Source organism: Labrus bergylta, chromosome 2 (genome assembly GCF_963930695.1).
Source record: "Labrus bergylta chromosome 2, fLabBer1.1, whole genome shotgun sequence".
Classification (NCBI taxonomy): domain Eukaryota; kingdom Metazoa; phylum Chordata; class Actinopteri; order Labriformes; family Labridae; genus Labrus; species Labrus bergylta.
Genome location: NC_089196.1, coordinates 30,890,468 through 30,906,267, shown reverse-complemented (window position 1 = coordinate 30,906,267; position 15,800 = coordinate 30,890,468). Strand labels below are relative to the sequence as shown.

At 40.7% G+C, this 15,800-nt stretch overlaps 1 protein-coding gene across 2 annotated transcripts in view; it reads right to left on the bottom strand.

The window, feature by feature from the left end:
- The window catches only part of hip1rb (huntingtin interacting protein 1 related b), a 35,682-nt gene extending 26,293 nt beyond the window's left edge, over positions 1 to 9,389 (bottom strand). The window contains exon 1 of one of the 2 annotated variants that reach the window (XM_020650707.3): positions 8,937 to 9,389. In XM_020650707.3, coding sequence (XP_020506363.1) covers positions 8,937 to 9,029 — 93 coding nt within the window. In that variant the 5' untranslated portion in view covers positions 9,030 to 9,389. The remainder of the gene's footprint in view (positions 1 to 8,936) is intronic. The other variant, XM_020650704.3, reaches the window with a different exon arrangement.
- Between the last annotated feature and the right edge of the window lie 6,411 nt (positions 9,390 to 15,800).

Genomic DNA, 15,800 nt, shown 5'->3' with positions numbered 1-15,800 from the left:
TGCAAACAGTTTATAAAGCACATGATCGGCGGAGTGCGTGCTGTATTTCAAACAATAGCCATTTACAGTGTCACCTTATGGAGCTCTCAGATAAAGACCTACATTCCCATGCTCAGGACAACCTCGGAAATTAGTCAACATATTCCTCAAAATATCGATGAGGCAATATATGATGGTTCTGGCTTGCATGATACAATAATGGAATTGACGGTGCCAAATATTGAGAATTGAATGAAGAGAATACAGAACTCTAAAAAGATTTCCCTGGAAACTGCACATCACTACTTCATGACTCCTCATGGTGGCACTTATGATATGAGTGAAGGTGACATGAACAGATGTTAAGGAGCCAAATACTAAGAGGACAGCAGGATAAAAGGTAGTGGAAGAAGAGAACAAGATAAAAGTAGAAGAAGAAGAAGACAGCAGGATAAAAGGTAGTAGAAGAAGAGGACAGCAGGATAAAAGTAGAAGAAGTAGTCAGCAGGACAGTGTGAGAAGAAGTTGAAGCGTGATGAGAGGTAAACACACCAGATTAAAATGAATAAATACTTTAATCCTGCTCTTCACCTTTTTAGGAGCGCTTTATGTTCTTTAGGTATTCAGATATCATGATGTTTTATTGTTGTTTTTGTTGTTTATTTGTCTCCATGTCTGACTTTCTTTCTGCATCTCCCTCTGTCCCACCTGCCAACTCCAGCACGTCTCAGTTATCTGTTCATCATGGTTCTGGTTCTGCTCGAGGTTTCTGCCTCTTAAAACAGCGCACGGTCTTTATTGAGAATGACTGATTGATTTATATGACTGTCTTGGTATAAATCACTGATCATGGCTGTACCGTGGCATTATGTTCACACAGGTGCCAACTCGGATTTTTGGCACCATTGCAAAAAATTACAGTGGGGGCACCGAAGCACTGGAGGCTAGTTTGCACGCCCTGTGGGGTGGCTGTGGCTCAGTGGTAAGGGTCTTTAGTCTCTCAATCAGAGGGTCTGGGGTTTGATGCCCAGCTCCTGCAGCTACATGTCGATGTGTCTTTGTGAAAGACACTTAACCCCAAGTTGCTCCCGCTGTCGCGTCAGCACCGTGTGGATGTTTATGAATGGGATGAGTTAATACTGACGGTCTCTTCACACAGCAGCCTCTACCATCAGTGTGTGAATGTGTAGGGGAGACCTGCGGTGTAAAAAGTGCTTTCAGTAGTCAAAAGACTAGAGAAGAACTATACAAGCTCAAGTCCCTGTCTCTGTCCCAAACACTCAGACAGAAAGCCCAAGGGCTTTTGGATACTTTGCACCCTCAGCCTGGAATCTGTTGCAGAATGACTTAAAGCTCAAGGAGCTGGTGTCCTTAAATGTTTTTAAATCTAAAATGAAAGACATGGAAGCAGATTCTATAGGATGTCGATGTTTTAGCTCGGCTGTTTGAACAACTGATTCCCAGATATGACTCATATGTTTCTATTTCAATCCAAAATGTTGTGCTTTGCAAATTGTAAACTGTGTCTCTTGTTGTATTTCCGTCTGTAAGTTTGTGTTTTTGCTGCTGCCTGTTTTGGCTAGGTCTCCCTTGAAAAACAGGTTTTTAAATCTCAATGGGACCAACCTGGTTAAATAAAAAAAGAAAAAGTCTGTTTACTATTTCCCATGTACAGAGGCTGTGGACTCCATCCACTGTCCTGTTCGTCTAATAACAAGTTATTACAAGCCCACAAATTAATCTCTGAGAAAAATATCACATTGGGCCCACCACTTCACAACCTCGAACCAACCCGAAAAATATAACTCACTGCAGCATTCTGCTTCCAAATGAGCTGCTAAAAGTAGAGATTAGATGTCACACTGTTGGCGCATCTTTGCCTTCTCTTATCTCTTTTTTTTTTTAGAAATTGAGACATGATGATCTTTAAGGCCCCCCATCAGTCAAGGGCCCCGAGAATCATCCCAACGTTTCTCCCCAACACTACACATGCAGTGGGTATCTCACGGGTACGGGCGTCTGTATTTGAGACAAATCAAGTTGTTTGACTGGGAAATGCAAATTTTAACCAACCATTCAAGGTCAGACTTACTTAACGTACATGTACTTAATTGAATTAAATGATTAAGAACCAAATGAGTCTGACTAAATATCACAATGAAGTTAGTGAAGCCTGTGAGATAAAATATGAATTGGAAAAATTAGACTGTAATTATACTGTCTTTGTCGCATTTCCATTAAAAAGCTAGATTATAACTGCTCGGGATTTTAAGATTACTCAAAATGCAAACTGTATTTTAAAGGTTCAGCAACCGGTGAAAGTTTGTTTTGTGCAATTCTGCGTCAGATTTGTCAATCCGCTAAATGTTACGAGTCAGCTTGTTGATCTAACTTCTATTTTTCTTTGATAATTCTTTAAATCTCTGCTCGTACACAACACGCCGTCTCACTATCATGGCTCCCACTACCTACACACAGGGTCACACAAACACACTCTGATACCATCTCCTTTGCGCCGTGGTCAAAAAAGGTAAAATCCAAAAGTTTGCATACTAACAGAGATTGAGAATTTCCTCCGAAGCTTTTCAGACATGCTGACAGCGTCGACCGTGTGGCAGCCGGACAAGTTAATGCTGCATCTGGTTCAAGCGTCGGTAAATCCCCGAGCAGCAGTGAGAGAGGAGAAGTGAGAGAGGGGAGGGGGGCAAAGCTTGGACTAATCCCTCAGGCCCGCCATAAGGTGTACTGCCAGTGAGCATTACTGTATCCACACACACGCACACACACACGCACACACACACACACACACACACCCGCTCCACAGTCCTTGCTCCCAAACCTCTCTGTTCACCTCGTCATCGCCGCGTTTCACCAGCGCTCTCACGTGCGTTCAAAATCCCGCTGTGACAAGAGTTTGGAGTTAAGGTGGAGGCTTCAACGCTACACACCTGAGCTGCTTCCCGTCGGACATAATGCACCAAGACAAGAGCACTTACAGCGGCTCCTTATCAGCTTAATTCAGCAGACTGCTGCAGGGGATCTGGCTGACAGGGACACAAACAGACTTAACCACCACAGCTCACTAACACACAAGGTGAGGTAGCTAACATATAGCACAAAGAAGAAACAAACAATTCCACTTTTGTATTAAATAACAGAAAACACTTCTTATAGTTCAGTTTTCAAAGCTAGACTGTGAGAGCTGAGAATATGTAAAGTGCCAAATGATCCGGATCAGCCTCTTTATTATTTTGTAACATTAACATAACTCTTAGCCGTCATACACTCAAAGCAGATGAGTTATTAAAAGAAACCCCGCCTCTGTACAGTGTGAACCAATCACAAATGAGCTCTTTGGATCTGTAGTCAGCCTCAGGTGGACAATCAGGGAACTGCAGTTTTCTTTGCACTTCCACATTGTCTTCATTTCATTTCCCTCTGTTTTACAGTTATTTTGGTACTTTATTAAATTCTATTTGTGTTGCTCTCTCCTCTCTTGTTTTCTCAAGCGATCAATCTAAACATGATCAAACGCTGCGCATATCCAGTCTTCTTTCCCTTTGACTTTCTCATCTGTCTAATCAGGAAGGACACTACACATGGTCAAGGTGATGCACTCTGTATTCCACACAAACAAAAACCTCTTAGAGATGTAATATTTATAGAGAAGCACTCTCCAGGGAAAGAGAAAGCAGTCCCCGTATTCCTGTTTGTTTTCGCAAGTGAAAGATCCTGAGATTTGCCGACTGATTTAATGCTAAAGAAGCTAAGACAGTATGCTACATGCTAAATCAACAAACAAACCTTTTATATCACATATTTGTCAACAACAAACCTGAAGACTGGGAGGCTAAGACGACCGATTGAGTGACAGACAAATACGACAACACAGATATAACATAAATACTCCATCAAATGGTAAATTAACTTGAGACTGTATGGGGCTTTTCTAGTGTTCAAAGCATTTTAATACAACAGGTCACACCTACCCATTCACTCACTGAGGTCAGAAGCTGCCATGTAAAGTCTCCATCAGTGTTAACTAATCCATTCATCAATATTCACACGCTGACAATGGGTGGTTTCACATTATGGACTATAGGGAACGGATCAGAGTACGCTTGACCCCCCAAAGTCCAGTTCATCAGAGCAGTGTGAACACAAATGTACCGTCGGAGTTGTTAACCTAATCGTGCTCAAACAAGGAAGTAGTCGCTACATGGCGTAATTCTTAACGGCTCCTGACGCTTAAAGAAAACTGTCGTATCTGGAAGCAGGAAGAGGGTCGTTAACGCCTCAGAAACAACAAAAACATCCAAAGTTAGCAGGATGGATGTGTGAGTGGTTGCCACGGTTATTCCTTCTTCTTTTTGCTTTTTTGGCAGATTTGCAAACCAACTATGTGCATACTGCCACCTGCTGTATCAGACTGTGTACTCGACTCGGGTACGGAGCGATGTTTCTAATGTGAACGTAGACCAGCAGGGGGAGGGGGAGGGGGGAGCAACTGGCTCAGATACGGCAAGAAACAATCGTGCCTGAGGGCGCGGTCACACTGGACATCCGTACCGTGCCGTACTCAAGCAACGATTGGTCCCCCGCTGCGCCACTCCCACGCTGGCCGGCGCGGCCCGCAGTCACACTGCACTGGACTATCCTTAAGCACGATTACCTCGAGTACATAACGTCGTAATACAACGCATGCATGCTTTATGTTATTATGAAGCGTGCTCAGTTGACAAACAGGCGGACGAGAGAGAGAGAGAGAGAGCGAGAGCGAGAGAGAGAGAATACGCACAGTCGAGTCGGATGGCCAGTGTGACTGCGCCCGAAGTGTCTACTCTACCACTGAGCCACAGCCCCTCATAAAGAGAATCAAAAAAGTTTGAGCTTTCAAGGTGCAACAACACAGTTAGATTAAACAGACATACAGGAGGGTAAATGAAAGCTAACTTCACATATTTAGATATTTTCTTGATATGAATTCGTGGCTCGCTTTTATATCTGATTAAATAAAGACATTTAGGGAAATACTCAACAAAAGATGAACTGTTTCCAGTCACCAGATTCCTTGTTAGCCCAATTAAAGCGCCGGTCAGTTAGCTTGTGATTCACATGATGTTCATAATTATGAGATGTTGGATGAGCCAGGGCACAAAAATGTCCGCTCCAAAGCCTTTGTATTGGAATTTGATTAAACCGTGATAGCATCTTCTGATGGGGGTCTATTGTCAGTGAAAATACAGGGACACCATGAGAACATGTTGTGTAAATAATTCATGGGAATAACGTGAACTTTAAGTTGAGTGAAGACTCTAAAAGAAATGTCATCATGAGGGTTTGCTGTCGTTTGAGGCAGAAAAAAAAAAAGTGTTAAAACAACGTTCTCTTTATTAGCCGGTTAAACGATCATAACCAAAGTGCTTTTAATTCCCCGTCTACTCCCACTCAGTAGCTTTCTGTGTTTACCCTCCGGTCCTCCCATCCCCCCTCCATCTCTCATGGGCGCTCACTCAGGCAGCATGAGCGAGCGAAAGCAAACACTACGCAAACACTACACAAACACACACACACACACACACACACTGGACGCTGTGTGAGACGTTTCACCTTGGTATCGAGGTCGACATAAAGAGCAGCGGACACAGGAGAGAGTGACGAGCAGGAGAAGAGTTCAGTCAGCGTGCTGGATGAATCAGCAGAACTGAGACACTACCAGGAATGTTAAGAAATAACAAACTACAGTCGAGGATTAATTCATTTTAGTTAGTCGCATGTTTGCTGTTTTAATCAGCAGGTTTGATTACTCAATCTCCACATCCACTATAGTACTACCATACTAAAGTATGCATACTTTACTTTAGTAAAACTACAGATACTACTACTGTAGACTCCAGAGAATGTTAAAAACTGGTTTGTATTATTTACTGTATCTTATGTGAAAAGGCTTTAAAAGGTACTCAGAGCTTTAAAGTCACATGTAGCCCTCTGAAGTAGGGCTGCAAAATGAATCACAATTTCATCACTATTGTAACATGAGCACTCGCAACAAACACATCGCAGCCGTCTGAATTCATCGTAATAAAAAGGAAGATGACTTAAAGTCTTTCTTTGTGATTTTTCACCCTTAAATATAATAGAAATCAAGTATATCCTCTGAAAATAACTCTGTGAGTCATGACTGTCTACAATGGGTGTAACACCCGAGTCCCACTGTCTGTGATGTTTTCAGAGTCCTATCTTCACTTTGTTTACATCGCCAGGACAGCCTACTGACTCCTCCCCTCGTGTATAAAAGTTGTTTAATTGAGGGACTAGAGAAAAGAAGAATAACATACTGTACTCACTGCTTAACTGTGTTTCTAGATCACGCTCATTTCAGGTAAATTTACATGCAGTGTGAAGATACCAGCATAATAAAGATCGCTAGCATTAGCATGCTAACACAACAATGCAGCGCAAGTTGTTTTGGTTTCATGCTGGAGCTCCGTTTGTTAAAAAATATATATTTTTAAATATTTTTATGTTTTCATTTAAAGACAGGACAGAGGACAGAGTCAGAAATCAGGGTGAGAGAGAGAGCGGGGAATGACATGCGGGACAGGAGCCACAGGTCGGATTCTAACCCGGGCTGCCCACTTTCAAGGACATTAGCCTCTGTACATGGGGCACACGCACTAACCACGAGAGGCTATCCTCACCCCTCAGCATGTACTTTTTTCTCTATTGGATGGATGTCTGGTCTTAATGGCCATGTTTTTACACCCTTTTAATTCAGTCAAATAAAACTCAAACTAGCAATCTGCAACACTCGAGTTAATTGGTGCAAATTCAGATGTGAAAAAAGAAGAAATTATTCTTCCTTTAAACAGCTGAACAACATTTTAATCTAATTTAAATTTTGCATCCTGAACATGACATCACAAAAAGTGGTTGCTAGGTAAATATGGCCAATAAGACAGAAATATATAATCAGTGATTCTAAATTTGATTAATATAGATATTAGTGTTAAACTGTGTAAACGGTGTAAAAGGGAAACCTGAGATCTTGTTTCCCATCTTTTCTTGAAGTGATATGCTGCGTACAATAAAGCTTCTGCTCTTATGTTTGAAAGTAGCCAATCAGAAGCCAGGATTCTTCCTTACACTGCCCACTTTATTTGCATGTTTCCCAGTGAAAGCTTCCAGCTGAGCACACTGCACCGGTCATTCATATTAACAAGAACAACCACTCAAAGCAGTTCATCCAACTAGGTTAGCTTCTTTCTGAATACGCGCCAACACTTGTCCTTCACACACAAAATGCCCCGTGAAACATTCGTCACACAGCATGGTGAACTATTGAGGCAACAATGGCGAGTGTTGAAACCCAAACTGTGCTGACTTGGAGCCATTTACTGTTCTAATTTACAGAAGAGGACAGAAAAAGCCAGGTTTGAAACGCCACAGCTCCTGCTTCTTTCCACCTGCTTCAAAAACAAATGTGCAAGCGATGCAAAAAGCTCTGCCCTTCTTAGATAACAAAATAATGAACGTGCGGTGTGTGTGTGTGTGTGTGTGTGTGTGTGTGAACTCCCAGGCAGCTGTTTAACAGTTTGCTTAGTTACTCAACCTCGTCTGAGTCTCAGGTTTCCAAGTCAAAGTGGGGTGTGTCGTGTGTGTGTCGTGTGTGTGTGTGTGTGTGTGTGTGTGTGTGTGTGTGTGTGTGTGTGTGTGTGTGTGTGTGTGTGTGTGTGTGTTTCATTTCAAACAGCAGCTCCATGACAGGCTGATCGTCTTCAACAGATTCAAGCTTTCCCTCAACAATCCAGTCAACCTCAAAGCCTGCATCCTGTGTATCATTGTGGTAAAAGTGCATAGTTTACTTGGATGACTGCAGTGAGGGAAAAGCCAAAACCACACAACACCTCAACTATGCCTTTAGTTCACACATTCAAAGGCAACTGAATGACATTTGATAGTACACCAAAAGGGTAAAAAATCCCAAAATGAAAGCTCTTTATCCAACCAAAAGAGTTTAATCCAGGAAAGAAGAATGTCTGCAAAGGTGGTCAAACAGGAAGGACTTGATCAGCACGATACAAATGGACACAATGCAGTAAGGTATGAATGGTGTGACTACACAGAGGATTGACTGTTACACTAAAAATAGATAGAGCTCTTGGAATCTAGATTTACACAAACGTTGGTCTCTATAGCCGTATTGACTAATTTCCCCAGATAAAGCCAATTTTAAGTTTTAAAAATGAGTGATTAAATGTGTTTAAGTTCAAGGCATGGTGTTTCTGATGCACAGACACGTAGCATCTATATCACACATTTAGGCTTTTTTACCTCATTATGCCTAATATTGAACCCACTTTATAACTAAAAGATGATTATTATTTCTAAAAGACAAAAGAGGTAACACTTTGTCCACATGGGGCGCCATAATCGATAACAGCAAAAAGTTCAACAGAGGAGCTTTAAACAATTTTTCACCCAGGTGTTTCGCTTTCACTAGCGACCCTGTTAAATGGTGACTTTCAGCCGAATTCGACTTTGGTTGTCATAGTTACAATAACCGTGAAAACCGAAAAGAGTCATAATGAAAGCCTGTTTGTTTTCCATCATAGACATGTCAGATGAGTAGCCTAGCTATATTTTTAATCACTGCCATGTTAAAACTAAGTAAATAGTCACACACAAAGACTTGTTTCGTTTGTATCGGGGGGGGGAGTTTTTTTTTTTTAACTTCGACGACCCACAGCTGAAAGTCACCAGTTAACACGGTCACACGTTGGAGCGAAACACCGGTTCAATTAGTCAGGTGGAAATTTGGCCTATGCGGTATGTAGGCTTACACTCCGGCCAACATACACACGCAAACACATCTACAGGCACCCAGCAGCACAACCACAGCAGGCCTGACTAAGCATTTCATCCCACAGTGATAATTAAGTGTCTCTGAAAATCACCTGCTGTTTGTCAAAATGCTCCCTCTCAGCTCCCAGGTTGGCCTCAGTCCGCCTGCTTTTCACCCGAGTGGGCACATGTTTCATACTGTTCATCCTCGAGAGTTTTCACAGCGACGGATTCAGCAAAGGAACAAATAAAACGCTCCACAGGATGTGTGAGTTTTTCCTCTTTATCTCCAGCTGAGGTTACATGTGTGAAGCATCTCCCGGCTGCGGCTGCATTAATGCTGGAGACGCAGCGCTGCTGAAGGAGGAAGAGCGAATGCAAAGCGAGTGTGTGTTTGCGCTGCGTTACGTCCAAGGTTCCTCCCCCAAGGTGGAGGCAACCATCATCATCATCATCATCATCATCCCTGTGTCTGCTGAGCCACCGACATTCTCCCACACGGATGTCATCTTTTCCTACATTCAAAATGTCAAGTGATTGAAATCAGCTTTCCCATCATTACATCTCACTCTGACTGGGAGGTGTTATGGTGCGTTTGGTCGCTCTTCAATCTGGCTGTAAACAGTGACGTCACTTCAATGAAATCAAAACCCATGAGGATTATCTCTCTCTCTCTCTCTCTCTCTCTTTTTTTTTAATCCGGAGATTGCATCTGCTTTGACAATAACAACAGAGCAGTGATGCCAAAAGGCTGAACCAGGAAATGAAGCTGAGATTAAAATCAGAAGATGAGCTCACTTCTGGGTGGACTGCTGCTGCTGCTGTGACGTGACGCCAAGCAATTTAATCAAATTTTATAACTTCAGGCATCTTTTACTAAACCTACATCAAATGAAAACCTTTATTTTGTTGACGTTGTTAAAGTGTTACCCATGGTTTTAAATTAATTCTTCGGATTGTACGGTGGCCCTGAAGTGCAAAACACAACAACAAATCACAAAACACAACGATAAATAAGAAAATACAACAACAAATCACAAAACACAACAACAAATAAGAAAATACAACAACAAATCACAAAACACAACAACAAATCACAAAACACAACGACAAATAAGAAAATACAACAACAAATCACAAAACAACAACAAATCACAAAACACAACAACAAATAAGAAAATACAACAACAAATCACAAAACAACAACAAATCACAAAACACAACAACAAATAAGAAAATACAACAACAAATCACAAAACACAACAACAAATCACAAAACACAACAACAAATCACAAAACACAACGACAAATAAGAAAACACAACAACAAATAACAAACAAACGACGATCCTTGTCGGTTGCAGGTACCTACCTTTTCCGTTAAAGTTAATGTTGTTGTGTTTTGTGATTTGTCGTTGTGTTTTCTTATTTGTTGTTGCGTTTTGTGTTTTGTGATTTGTCGTTGTGTTTTCTTATTTGTTGTTGTGTTTTCTTATTTGTGATAATTAAGTGTCTCTGAAAATCACCTGCTGTTTGTCAAAATGCTCCCTCTCAGCTCCCAGGTTGGCCTCAGTCCGCCTGCTTTTCACCCGAGTGGGCACATGTTTCATACTGTTCATCCTCGAGAGGTTTCACAACAACAATAGTTGTTGTGTTTTCTTATTTGTTGTTGTGTTTTCTTATTTGTCATTGTGTTTTCTTATTTGTTGTTGTGTTTTGCACTTCAGGGCCACCGTAGAGTTGTCTACATGTTAAAGCTCCTGCTAGGAGTTTTTTTTTTTACTGGATATGAAACGGTCTTAAATGAATAGCCTACAGATGCCTCTTTATGACCTGTAAAATAAAAAAAGACCATAATCAACAAGGTTGGTTATTCCTGAAGGCCTGAAGTAATTTTTAATGCCTGAAACCGCTGCCATCGGGTAGGTGTCGGATGAAGTGATAAACAACATGTTGTAAAAACAACCTTTTTATTTTTTACATTTTGCTCAGCAAAGATTCTCAGTGAGTTATACGTTTGTTAAAAGAAAGCAGATACAATTTCTGCCCCCCCAAAAAAACAGGACTAACACAAGCACAGGGTAAAATCAAGAAAGAGATAAAGCCCGGCTCAGACTGCAGGATAATCAGGCCGATTTGAGATCTAATTCCCCCCTTCCCGCCAATCGCAGGGTTAGTCCCAACCCAAATTACCGATCAGCGGCCCAAATTATGTTGTTGTGTTTGGTTTAAAGATCCAATCTTAACCTCCTCCATCAGAGAGTATCAGGGCTGCCCCGATTTAAATGTTAAACATCCTTGATACTTAGGATTTAATATCTTGACTTTTATGTCATGAAAGGGTCTGACGGAAGTCGCAAGTGACTGTAATAACCATGAGAAACAAGGGAGGATAGTAGTAATGGTGACAGGCGGTAACGCGCTGAAAAACAGGCTAATATGTTGTCTGCGATTTGGTTGAAGGCTTAACACCATTAGTCATTTATTCAACGTTATCTAGCTGTGAATTGTTCGAGTAAACATCTTTGATGACTCATTCGGTAGCTACTGTTCAGTCTCCACACAGCTAATGTTAGCATTCAACCAACTCCAAGCTAAAGACAGCTGGCTAATGTTAGCTTGCTAACAGTAGGCTATCGTTAATTAGGAGTTGTTTTAACCATGTCTGAAGTAGGCTAGCTTCACCAAATGGTAAACTTAGTCATTCAAAATGTTTTAACTTGATGACTTTTCATTTGCTGATAAGTCCAATGAAGTGATAGCCTTTAAGAATTGTAATACTCTGTATGTTTTAAGTAGCATATTTACAGCTTTGGACACAGCTAAACATAATATTAATCATATTTGAACTGTCACAGAAAAATGGCTGCCAAGGGAATATGGTTAACTATGAAAAATTAAATTATAACTCTCCTTGTAGTGTCGTTGACAGTGGCGATTCGAGACTCCATTGGGACCCCAGGCTAAAATTCATGTGAGGCCCCTCAAACCAGCGTTCATCACCATCATGTGTCCCGATGCTTACTCCTCTTCCTCTTCATTTTCCCTCGGTGACTTTCAGTGACAAACTTTGGTTTTCACATTAAATAAAGCGTGTGAAACTGAGCAGAGCAATGACAGTGAGCGCTGTCAGATGGGGCTCCCTTTGAGGGGGTTTCCTGCTGTCACTGCAGAATTCGTACATTTTGAGCCACTGCTTTTGGTTTAAGGTTTGTCAGCTCTAAGGGAGCCCCCCCTAATGGCCTGGGGGCCCCAAGCAGTTGCCAGCCTTGCCTTTTGTCAAGTAGTGCATTGGTATACAGTATGTAATGAGTGGAAGTCCGGTAAATATTAATGACAAATTCTTCAAATCCTCTCTCTTGTTCAGATTGTATTAAAAAGAAAACATCAAGAAAGGATAAAAGAAATGTGAAAGGATATTTGGCTCAGTTAAACTTGTTTCTGTGTGTATTAAAGTGACCTCTCCCCTCATACATTACTTCAAAGATTATTTTTTTTTACCATGAGTTGCTGTGTCTCCTGCTTTGCCTAACTTGTCTTGGCTGATAAATCGTATGGAGGTATGTGGAAGAGCCTGTTTTGTTGTTTTAATCCATTGCTTCCTTTGTCTGTTATCGTTTTTCACAGCTTTCACTGCTAAACATTTCAGATCAGAGGAACAAGATACATGTTTTAACAGCAGGCTGCAATAAGAGAGCTAACATTTTAGAAGATTTATGTACATTTTTGGCTCCGTCTACATTGTCAAGGTTGTAAGACAGGAATTTCATGTCTGTTGCGGCGGGTGGAGCCGGGACCATGATGTTTTGTTCCAGTGATCAGGTGAAGGAAACATGAGGGCGGATGGGACGATCAGGAGAAGGGAACAAAAGGACGTGTTTGCCCTGCAGGCTCGACTGGCTCTTTCACATTTTTCCGCATTGCCACACAACACACACACACATTTCTCCAGCAGTGTGTGACCCAACATACATACATGCTTTTATAAACCGCAGAGTCACACTGAGTTAAGACAGTGACTGATGTAATGATGTCATGACTGATAAGTCATGTGAGAGTAAGTCAGTGTGCAGCTGCTGCTGTTTGTAAGTGCTTTTACTTTTTTTAAAACTTTGTAGAGGACCTTTTTTTTACAGAAAGATCAGGAAAGAATTGTTGGGCGCCGGATGGCCTAGTGGTTGTGGCGCGCTCTCCACGTGAAGAGGCTGCGGTCAGACACACACACACACACACACACACACACACACACACACACACACACACACACACACACACACACACACACACACACACACACACACACACACACACACTCTCTCTCTCTCCTCAGAATGCTTCCTGTCTCTCTCCGCTGTCCTTTCTAATAAAGGCAAAATCAACAAAAAAGATGAATAAATATATTATTCTGCCAACCTTATACTTTCTTATTTCAGCTTTTGCCACTTCTACAATTCCTCATAATTACAATTTGTCCATTTGATTCTTCCTACATGTGTATCTATATGGTTAATAGATAATTATCTAAATCAAATTAAAATACATTCAAATTTAAAACTTGACTCCAGTTTATTAGCACAGTATAAAGCTTGGAATAAACCCAAGAAACACAAAACACAAAATATTTTAAACTTCAGATCCCTATTATTTGGGAAGGGGGAAGGAAGGGATTTGCCTGTGTGTGTGTGTGTGTGTGTGTGTGTGTGTGTGCAAAGAGTAAGAATCACTTGACAGCATGAAGTATAAAGGAGGCAGGTTTCCATCTTTAAACTCTTAACATGTTTTTTTTTTTAACTTTTATTATTTTTTCTTTGCATAGACAAAATGGAACAAACGTAAACAAACAAGTGAACATACACAGATCACGTCAGTGGGGTACATAGTTCTTGATGATATTTTATTTTTATAAATGTAAAGGGCCTTGTACGATGTCCCATTTTTCCCCATTTCTTTGTCAATTTTGTCTGTTGAATTCTCAGAACATGTGCGAGTCTCTCCATATCTCCTCAACGAGTTCAACCCAGTTTCTCAAAGTAGGAGGGTCCTCTTCGCACCATCTTTTCTTAACATGTTTTAAACACTAACAGATTTTTTTTTTGCTTGTTGCCTTATTTAAATCCTCAATAAATGAGTACAGCCTACACGTGTCATTTTGTCTCTTTAAGAAGAATATTCATCCAAAACTGACTCAGGAATAAAAACATGCTTGACACAGTGAATTTAAATAAATCTACACTAGGTGGCAGCAGAGGTTCACAAAGTGTGACTGTGAGCTCCCGCATATTTATATTCATACTGAAATAGTTGTGTTACATTGAATGAGTAGAGAAACAGCTTATAGACAGTAAACAGACAAGAATGAACAGTTCTGTGCAGTGAATCAATAAGTAAACAGTTTATTTATTTAAAACAGCAATGACAGACTGAATTGATAAATATAATACTTACATTGCAGTGACTGAAGGAATATTTATTTATCAATATACCTATTTACTTACTTTGTCTATTTTTTTCCTTCTTGAGTTTTATATTTGACTGGCAACCCCCCGACTATAAGTATCATCAATTTCAGGTCATGTTGTAAAATATTCCAAGAGTTTGCTGCACTGACGCGAAAACCAGTTTTTCGTAGGTCAGTATATCCAACAGTAGATGTCCCCAGTGATTAAATGACAGTGTTTGTGGTGGTTTCCACTGCAGTACCAGTAGCTGCTTTCTGTGCCAGAGAGCCCAATTCTTTTTCTCATGTACAGACAAGGACCTGGGAATAATCATTTAGTAAGCACAGTAATCCATACCTTAAATACACATCATGTCTTTCTTATAAACTATCCTCTTAGAGCTCCAGCCTCTATTGCAACACCATGTGAAAACTTGTCTGACATCCACACCTGCATGGCTGCACAGCAACACATCCAAACACACACCACCAGACATCTATGCTTGTGTGCATGAACAAGAATCTGCACACACAGTCAGTGGTTGCCACAGAGATTCACATGAATCTTAGCCTTAAATAATGATCATACATTTCTCATTGTGTTTGTCAGAACTTTGACCTCAATCTCTCTGATGAAAGTAACGACAAACATCATGAGATATGTGTGATTAAAGTGTCACATTTCTTATGTGCATCAGCAGTGCTGATTCCCAAGGGAGACAACACATGATGGGGAAAGTTAAGCTACACAAGGACAGTCGAGCATACATAAACAGAAACAGATTTTCCTCTTTTTAAGATTCTCAGAGACGTAAATAAGATATGCATCCAGTTAAATGCGTAGCACTTTTGTTTTTATCACCGCCCCCATTTTCGCGCGAGATTTCTCCCAAAGCACCCTGTCTCTCACACACCCCTAAGACCTTTCCCTCTTTCCCTCTTTCCCTATTTCCCTCTTCTCTACCGTCAAAAGCCATAAAAGAGCAGAAAAAAAGCAGAAAAAAACAGCAAATTATACAAAAGAAAAAATTGACACTTTTATTGCAGATTTTGTATGTTCATTTTGGCCACGAAGCAAATCAACTTTCTTGTACATATCCAAGACTCAAATCACTATTTAACCAACAAGCTAGCATTTAAAGGGTTACAATTCTGAAAATAATTGAATGTTTGGTAGTAAGTTGGAAGTTGTCGTAGCTTCACAGCAGAAAAATATGAACACATTTGAGGAGGGCACAAGGGTTAATGTTCCAGCAGTGGTGTTGTCTTACCTTGATATACTGTAGAAGAAGCTCGTCACGAGGCAGGATACTGCTCTCCACTGTGGCAGCAAGAATCATGAAGAACTCCAAACTCTGTACACTTTCCTGTCAAAGTCAATTACAATGATTACAGCCAAAACCAGCTTAAAATGCAGTCGGAAAAACATCAGTGATTAACGTATAAGATATATTCCACTACAGTTTAATTCATGACACACCACCACAAAGCATTATCTCTATCTTAAAATAAAACTTGTAAACTAAATGTGGCACTAAATA